This window comes from Nestor notabilis, unplaced genomic scaffold (genome assembly GCF_000696875.1).
Source record: "Nestor notabilis isolate BGI_N333 unplaced genomic scaffold, ASM69687v1 scaffold8285, whole genome shotgun sequence".
Classification (NCBI taxonomy): domain Eukaryota; kingdom Metazoa; phylum Chordata; class Aves; order Psittaciformes; family Psittacidae; genus Nestor; species Nestor notabilis.
This window is the reverse complement of record NW_009930635.1, coordinates 107,303-116,864: the sequence shown is the minus strand read 5'-3', so window position 1 is coordinate 116,864 and position 9,562 is coordinate 107,303. Positions and strand designations below refer to the sequence as shown.

The 9,562-nt window shown below is 40.9% G+C and overlaps 1 protein-coding gene across 1 annotated transcript in view; it reads left to right on the top strand.

The window, feature by feature from the left end:
• PLCXD3 (phosphatidylinositol-specific phospholipase C, X domain containing 3) overlaps positions 1 to 7,877 on the top strand; it is a gene marked incomplete at its 5' end in the record, with an annotated part of 24,079 nt that extends 16,202 nt beyond the window's left edge. Inside the window, one exon of the mRNA XM_010015497.1 lies at positions 7,689 to 7,877. Coding sequence (XP_010013799.1) covers positions 7,689 to 7,845 — 157 coding nt within the window. The remainder of the gene's footprint in view (positions 1 to 7,688) is intronic.
• Between the last annotated feature and the right edge of the window lie 1,685 nt (positions 7,878 to 9,562).

Here is a 9,562-nt window from a genome sequence, read left to right as displayed (position 1 = left end):
GATTTGAATGGTTAATACAGTGTTTCAAGTGAAATGACTGTATGAACAAAATGTAAGTCTTTTATAAAGAATTGGAAGATGGGGGTGGGGGTGAGAAGAGGAAGTCACAAACATATAGCTATTCCCCTGATTGCTGATAGATGTTTTCTTAAATGAAGCAGAGGTTTTCTCTGTTTCAGGTCCTATTTCCATGCTTCCTTATCTGCTGAGTGGTCCACCTGTCAAATTTATGTATCTCAATTTTTAGAGATAAGGATGTCATGTGAGACCGTGTCAAATGCTTTGCAAAAGTGCAGATTAGAGGAGCAGTTGATGGGTTTGTCTAACTTAATCTGCTGCATGGCTGAGAAAAGCCAGCCTTTAAACACAGGCAGTATTTTTCCTGTTAATTTGTAGACTATCATGTATTTATCCATACTGGCATAATAACATGTGTTACAAGGCCTTCAGTCATGATGTAAAAGCTAAATGCCTCACTTCATGCGGTAGCAGTTCAAGCTTTTAGCTCTGGCAATGCCCACTTCAGTTCCATGCTACACTGACCAAGAGAGTTGCTTCATTAATGACCTCTTTCACACTACTGAGCTCCTTTCCCAGCTGTCTGCATTCCTTATGTGATTAATTAATGCCCTAGGTGCAAAGGCTAAAAACACAGAATTGTGGGAAGAATGTTGAAGGATGTTGAACATCAATAACCTCCAGAACCACCATTTGCTCCTATTAAATATCCTCTGTCATTTTTATACAAGAATAGAGGTGTAGGTTCAATAAATTCAGCTGAAATGTTCTCTGATGCGAAGGCAGGAAAGGCCCTTTTGAGCTTGTTTCTGCTTCCCCATAAAAATGAAACCTAGAAAGCCAACGACAGCTCAACAGGAGAGCAAAGACATCTGGTCCCTGGTGACTCTGCAGAGAACAGTACTACAATCAATTATGTTAAAATATTAATCGACCCCTGCATGGTAGCCTGTCGTCCGACTAGATGCATTTCCAAACTGTATAAAGCAATTGGAGATGACTGAATTATAGATAAGCTTTTCAGAAGAATAAGTTCAGGTCTGTTGGACATATACGTAGGTAGCTCTTGCAACGTGACGAGAAAGGAATCACACCTGTGCATCTTCAAGACTATTAATAATAAAACTTCACCCAATATTGTCCAGTTTTTCTGTTTCTAGTCAGTCTGGTCTTTGTAGTGCCAATTTTATGGCCGCACTACTGCCTACAGAGGATCTGAGGGGTAAGGAAGTGAATCTAAGGAGTTCCTTCCCAGCCCATTTGTGCTGAACTCATATAAATCTCCGTGCTTCAGCTCATTTGTTCTTTGTTTGTGTTAGGATCCTATCTGGGAGATCCTGTTATAAATCAAATCTTGTCAATAACCTGGGCCATTTGGGAAAGAGAGATAGCAAAAATCTTGGATTTGTTTCTGTTAATCCAGACAATTTCCATGTTCTGGTTTTTATTTTGTCCCTACAGGTCTATTAGCACATCTGAGAGAACTGAAAATTTTGATCAGGGAGCAGAAACAAACAGCTGGCATGTAAAAGAAGAGGACCTTTTAAACTAGTTTTGCCACAGAGAAAATTACGGTAGAATGATGTACTGTGAAATGGTACCTAAGGTTCGTGTGCCAGGCAGCTTATTTACTAATGAACAGTAAATCTGCAGCAGGAGTAAGGTCACAGTGAACACTCTTGAGTGGCACACCTTGATGCCATTATTTTTGGTGGCATCTATTTGTGCATACTCCAGTTGAAGGTAATGAGGATGTATAAGGATGTTTATGTAGGGATTCTCTAAATACAGAAGAAGGTTGTGACTTCTCCATCACCGGGGGCTTGTGAGTACTGATTAAATTGAGTATTTGCTAGGCGTGGTTTGTTTGTTGAACTTTGTGTAGCTGATCATGCCCTGAACATGGGCTGGAGGAACTTGAATGACTTTTTCAAGGTTCTTTCCAGTTGTGATTTTTATGATTCAGTGACACACAAAATCTCTATTGCTCCCACTGGAGCACTGAATTCTCAGCATCACTGAAAAGCCAAAGTCAGCGTATGCTGAATTACAGCTGCAGAATTAATCAGTGTTCTTGCAAATATGTGTAAAACTGGATAGAAGAGGGCAAAGTTAAAGGGATTCAGATTCAGGCTCATGTGAGTATGTTCTTCTGCAGAGTGCTGGTTTTCCTTGAACAGTGGCACGTCTTTGCAAAAGGCTGCAAGGAGGCAGGGTGTGTGCTTCACTGGAAAGGGAAGAAATGCCACAAGTCAATTCTGCCCTAAGCAAGTGGACATGCTTCAGTTCTCACTGGTGTTACTGGTAACGGGCACTTAATGCTAGGCACCATTGTAAATGAGACCGGTTTCTCATTCTGGATGAGGTTGCCTTGGCTCCGTTCACTCCAGAGGAAAACCTGCTCTCTGTCTTTAGTGATCAAACTCCTTAAAGACTGAACAGCCCTTTTGTGTTTACGAAGTTCCTTTTCCTTCTCCTTTCCCTTGAAGGCTGTGCAGAAAGGAATGGCTGTTCCACCGCAGGAGGTCCTGCCTCAGAGCTCTGCTGTTGCAAGTCTTCTGTCACGTTGTTGGGCTTTGATGACTCAGGCATTAAAATAAAAAACAACACCAACCAGCCCTCTTTCTGAGCTAAAATAGCTGAAGAGCAAATTTTTTCAAGCAAATTTTAATACAATTTATTAGGTTGTATTTTCTTTCTGAAAGATGTTAATGGGACTCACAGTTTTGCTGCTTGAACTGAAGCTACTTGGATGTTTAATTATTATTTTTTAAACAAAAATCAATTCTGTTGGAGTCTGCTTGAGATCTTTGGTAGGTTAAAAAAAAGTCTTGACTATTCAATAGGTTTGAAAGGGGCTGTACATCTTTTGTAGTTTAGGGTTGTTTAGGGCAGTGTTTCTCAGCTGAGTTCTTGAATTCATCAGAAAATGGTTCCTGTAAGAAGTGGAAAACTTAAAAAGAAATCTGCACACATTTCTGTTTTACACGAGCAAGCAAACAGAACAGAGAAAATAGGGGCAATAAAATACTTGTCAAAGCTGAGCCTAGGTTTTACTGGGTTGTAAATGAAAATCACTGAGCAATACTATGTGAGAAAGTACACAGCTCCTCAACAAAAAACGGCTAGAAACAGTGATGTATGGCAAGTTTGCTTGTGTGGTGTAAGCCATCCTGACACCTAAGCCATGCCCAAATCATTAGTACTTCTGTTTGACCTAGTAAGGGCCCACCTAGAGTTAAAAGCTTTTGTCTGAAAAGAAATATGACCACATTAACTATCTTTGCATGACACTGCATTGACCAGCATATGCAGGTCCCTACTGCCCAGATTTCCTCCACTCTCCCCTTCTCATGCAAACTTTTTGGCAGGTCAGAAAGCTCATCCTGGTCAGCCTGGGTGGTGGGGTGGATCTGGCCACTGGGACTGAGGTGCAGCAGTGTTGGGCTGGGACTGGACCATAGCCTTCCCACAAGGTTCTTCCATGTTGCATCCTGTCACATTACTTCATCCCCCTGCTCTCTTGCTGTCCTGGGAGTGAGGAGCAGCAGTCTGGTACTTCAGTGCAAATAAATAATACATTTTACGTATTCTTTCAAGACAGAAAATCTTTCACCAAGATTACTGATCTTACTCCATAGTCAAACCCAGGTCACACGCTGTTCCTCTACTGCCTCACCACTCTCCAAGCCCCCCACTCCTGTAGCTTTCCCCTCCCTGCTCTCTCCTGCAGGGCATGTGAAAACAGGAGTCCACTTCAGATGCTGGTTTGTGGGGCAGTTCTGTGATGACCTGAAGAGGTTGGATCTGGCCAGCCCTGACCCAGGTCAGTGGAGCTGTAGCAGGATGAAAACCGTACCCCAGGTATTGAGATGAGAGGAAGAGACTCCTCTCTTTCTTCTTGCACAGGTTTTGCTGACAAGCACACCCTGGCTCTAGGCTAAGGCAAGCAGCACCTTTATGTGTGTGTGGCTCAGTGTTACACAGTGTCTTTTGAAGTCCTTAAGGATTAGAAGTGATTCGTTCAAAGACTGTGGCTGCAATGGCTGGACTGCGCAGCTGGGGGATGCAGCTGACTCAGTAAGCTTACGGGTTGCAACTCAGCATCTGTCAGCTTTTCCAGCTGCCTGGCTCTGAGTTTGTAGCGTATTAACACAGGAGTTTTCATCCTGTATGCCCTACCATTTATCCGTGGTGCTTAAATCTCACAACACATCTCTGAGGCCACCTTTCACTGCATCATTCACAGCAGCGACAGCTGAGGCACAGGAAGGCTGGAAAGCTTGATGTTGCCCTCAGGAGAGCTAGAGCCTTTCCTACATGCAGATTCAACAGTGGCATTGCTGTCATTATTGCCAGCATGATGTTGTTTTACTAGGAAGAATCATTACACTAGCACAATGGGAGCTGTGGATGTAGTTACTGTATGACTCTGTAATAACTGGGATAACAGCAGAAATACTAACCTTGAGAATCTACAAGTGTGGTCTGTACTGACATGGCTGGACAGTCCTCGGCCCTTGCAGTCTGAACCATTGGTGCCAGACCTCCAATGAGACCCTTAAGCACAAACATCAACATCGTCCCTAGGAAAGCCAGGACCTGCCTAACATAAAGGCAGTGGTGCTCTCAGGATCTGCAGGCTGAGAGGCTTGCATATGCTCATACACAAAATCAGTCCTTATCAACATTGCAAGAATATCTATGAGGACCATCACAATGACTAAGTTTCTGTGAGCACAGTCATGTAGGTGGCTGCCACACAGCATGGTTTGTTACTCTGACTAAAACCCTTAATGAGAACAATTACTAGTTTGAGGCATGCAGAGACTGGAAATTACAAGGAAGGGTGAACAAGGTTTGTGCTTCTATCACAAAGGCACCCCGAGGAATGTTAAAACAGGCTTATTCTAATAATTCTTATGAATATGTGAGGTATATTTACTGAAACTGAGCAGCATGTGGATTCTTACAGTCGTTGATGCAATTCACTTTCAAGATAACACTATGGGAGGAAGACAAGCTGTATGGGTTTTTTTCCATGCTTTTCTAACATAAGCAGAGTTGCATAGCCTAGATAAAATCTTTGAGGTCAGTGGAATCTTTTGTTCAGGTATTTTTTCTCACAGGATTGTTTTCCTTGGTATTACTATGCAAATAATCTTTCTGTTGGATAATGTGATTTCCTTTTTGACTTACCTTTAAATGCTCTCTAGTCTCATGAACAAAAGATTTCTGTGACTTTATATAACAATTTATGTATTAGCAAAGGGTCATGCATCTGTGTCCTGTGTAAATTATCAGTAGAATGTAAATTACTCATTTAACTACCAAGCCTAACTGAAGATGGAGTGGCAGGGCAAACTGAGTTAAAGATAATCAAAAGGAGGCATGACTATCTGTTAAAGTGTGGCTTAATGAGAACACAGTAGGAAAAAGAAAACAGGATTTCAGTCTGTATGGCTAAGCACATAGACAGCAAGCTGTATGGTCTGAAGACAGAATTACATCAGAACCAGCTTCAGAACAAATAAAGGACACCAAAAGAAGGTAATTATGCCTCAAGGGAGAGTAAAATATCAAGGGTATCAACTTATGCAGAAGGAAGGAAGAAAAAAGCTGTGCCTGCCTGCAATCAATCAGTTCACCTTTAAACCTTAAACTCTTTGAGCTTAAATAGGATTATATTGAAGACAAAGGCAACATACAGTCATCTTAGAAATTCAGCCTTGTCTCTTTGTCTAGTGTTCAGCAGTATCTCTTGCATGGGAAGGTGCAGTGGAGTTTTCAGCTGCTCTGATTTGCCTTTTATTACCTTGGTGATCGTGCTGTTTTGCTGAGATCTGTCCTGGTTCTGGTTGCTCGCAGATCTTTTTAAACAGTACAAACATTGGTGGATATTTAACACCTGCCCTGTGCCTGTTACAGTTCCATGGAGTGCAGCTTTTTAGGATTTCATAAACTTAAATCTAGAGGTGCTGATTGGGTTCTTATGTAGCAGAGTGCTTAAGCTCAGTTTTATGAGCTGCTATGCGTACATACATGTGTTTCAGTCACTGAATTCAGTGAGTGAAATAAAATGTGTTGCTTGGATCTTGAGGATTTAAGCACATTTTGCCAAAGTGAAACCTTAGTCTTGTGCATTTCCTGTAAAATCATACAGAGGGCTAACCATAACTGGTTGAGGTTTTTTTCTGTACCAATTTGTTTTAAAAATGACTGATTCTGGTGGCCACTAACAATTACAATCTGGTTCTGCTGATAGTTCTGTTTTTTTTAGATCTCTTTTTTCTAAAGCTTTTGGGATCTGGTTCAGCATGTTCCGATTGATTTAAACTACTGTCAGACCAACATTTCACATGTACCTTGCCTCTGTGAAAAAGGCTGTACAACATGCTGGCTGTGGGGGAATTGCAGATTTATAGATTTTAGAGCAAAGGGAGAACATGATGTTCAGCTAAACTGACTGTGGCCTTGCCCAGTCCATAGGTTCTTTTATTTAACCCAGCAGCTTGAGGTTGACTGGGAGTGTATATTTGGAACAATATCCTAGCTTGATTTAAAGACTCCAAGTGCTGCAGAGTTTGTCACAGTCATTGAGAGTTTGTTCCAGTGGTCAATTACCTTTTCTCTGAAAAATCTGTACCTTATTTTTTGGAACTCTGTAGCATCAGACTTCTGAAAACTGAGTCTTGCTGTTTGACTTCCTCTGCAGGACTGGGAACCCTTTATTTTCCCATAGATATTTCTTCTGATCATTAATTTATATTTTCATAATGTAAGAAAACTTCTTTATACTCACAAACCCGGTTAGGCAGGCATGTTTTCCACCCCAGTATTCCCGTGCTAAAGGTCTGACATAATAAAAATATGCCATCTTAGAAAAGAGTCAATATGACCATGGTGCTTTTTATTTTAGTTATTAACCACTGGTTTATGATTTTATATGATTCATCGCTAGGATGTTAACACTACGAAAGAAAAGGTATGCAGTATGTGTTGTAGTTATATGGTAGAAATCACAGTTGCTCCACTGGCCTGCAGGATACTATTTTCAGTATTTACTTGTATGTGTCAAATATGCTTTACAAATGACTTGAATTCTCTGCTATTTCTTTCTCCTTAAACAATCACTATGGTTGGATGATATTGAAAAAGTATTGGTCCATGCCCTTTCCCCTAGGCAAGATCAATAATTACTGTGAGCCTGCCTTCCAGTGTTTTTTTCTGAGAAGTTGAATGCAATCATATTGTTACTTCCACACAGAATGAAAATTATAAGAAGAAGGGTTTTCAAAAAGCCTAAGCAGCATAGAATCATAGAATCACAGAATGGTTTGGGTTGGAAAGGACCTTAATATCATCTGGTTCCAACCCCCCTGCCATGGGCAGGGACACCACACACTAAACCGTGTCACCTGAGGCTCTGTCCAGCCTGGCCTTGAACACTGCCAGGGATGGAGCATTTACCACTTCTTTGAGCAACCTGTTCCAGTGCCTCACCACCCTCATGGTAAAGAACTTCCTTATATCTAACCTGAGCTTCCCCTGTTGAAGTTTAAGTACCCTGTGTCCTTTCTCACATAGTTCCTTTAGAAACCAAGTAAATCCTGCCTCAATGCATTTGTCTGGCTGCTTTATGGGTAACTATTGTTTCTGTTTCTCCTTAGGGCTCTTCCTGCAATGATGCACTGGGTCCGAACTCAGAAACCAGGAGAAAGTGGTGTGAACATTATCACTGCAGATTTTGTAGAACTCGGCGACTTTATCAGCACAGTCATAAAGCTCAACTATGCCCTGGATGGAGGCGAAGATGACACTACCTGATAGTCCTATGATACGTGTTCTGTTGCATCGTTTAGAGTCAAAAAAAAAAAAAAAAAAAGATTGCATTTTAAAAGAATTGTCTTGTAAAACACTAATTTTCCTATAACACTCCGAGGTGTTTAGGGCTTTAGTGGGTGGGCTTAGGGAAAATGTTTTAATCAGTTGTGATCATTTTTTATGTTTATGTTTCATGTGAAGAGCAAAACTAGATATGTTTACAGTGTTTGATAAAAGAAGGCCATTTACATGTTCTCCGTGAGGTACCAAATGCGATCTATGTGTCTTCAATGGTTACAAACAGTGCCAAGAAATTTGCTGCTTTTAGAGCAGTGGGATGTATACTGCCCTCTACCTGCTTACAGCAGGATTCCCGATGGTATGAGCATAGCACCGGGAGTCTGAGGGCAGTATATCTGGCCCACAAATTTTAAGGAACTACACTTCATCTGTTATGTTGGTTTAACTGGTTGTATATATCAGTGAGTTACAGTTTAAATGCCTTTGTGAAATAAATCCAAAGTCATGCCTCATGCATAATCAGTGGACAGTAAACATGATGTATTATGTAGCTTGCATAGGGCACAGACTAAATCCTGCTTGCTTTTCATTCTCAAAATGGGATTTTCCAAAGTCTGCCCCGGGTCAAGTGGGTAGATATGTGGTGCTGGTCTAAATCTGTAATAGGAGCTGCCAGTGCATATTTTCCCTTGTTCTAGCAGGAGCAAAGTTAGGCCAGCTTGGAGCACCACTTCCTCCCAAGATTAATCTTATTAAAAGCTTGATCCAGTGTCCACTGAATTTAATAGGAAAATTTCCTGGATTTAGCATGGACTGGGGATAGGATCAGCAAATTGTGTGTACTGTAAGGTGGGCAGGATTTTGTCCCATAGTAGAAACCTGCTTTCTGCAGGACTAAAACTGCACTTAAATAGTAAAGTGCAGTCTAAGCTTTTCTTTGAGGCAGCTACAAACACAACACTTCTCTGCTGATTGCAAAAAAATCAGTGCCAGTCTCATCAATGAAAAATTGCTGTACTAAAAAGTGTAGTAGTTCATTTTCTAGCTAATAACTATACTCCTTAAATTGTTCTGGGGATATAATACCACATAACACAAAGTTGGAAGTCTACTGAATGGCACTGTTCTGGCAGCAGAATCACTGATCATGCTACTTTTAATGAAACTTATATAAAATTCAAATACATTAGAAACCTAGTCATTCATAAAATGAAAGCATTGCCACTGTAATACACCTAACTGGATACAGTGCAATCAGTCATATCTCCTGAACATATCAACGCCCAGGCACGCAACTTTGGAAAGGCAAACATTTCATTTGTGCAAAACAATAGATGCTTGATGTCTTACGAGGAAAATGCTCTTTGACATATTGCAGGGCTTTCTGGGTTGGCACTAAGGTCGAGTTTCTGTTGCTATTACTAGAACTTTTGGTTGAGTGAGAAGAGAGAATGGCATCATATGGTCCTTTGCTATTTTCTATCAGATAATAAGGAATATCACCTACCATCAGAGTTTAGAAAATTAAAAATGGTCTTATTGAACAGGTAGGTTACAGACAGATTGTAGGGGTTCCCTTGATTTTAGTTTAGGAAGTGGAAGAAAATGAACAGTTGCTGCTATTTTGTACTGAGAGTGTGCCTTGGAAAAAGTGTGTGTGTGTGTGTGTGTGTGTGTGTGTGTGTGTACTATAAAGAAA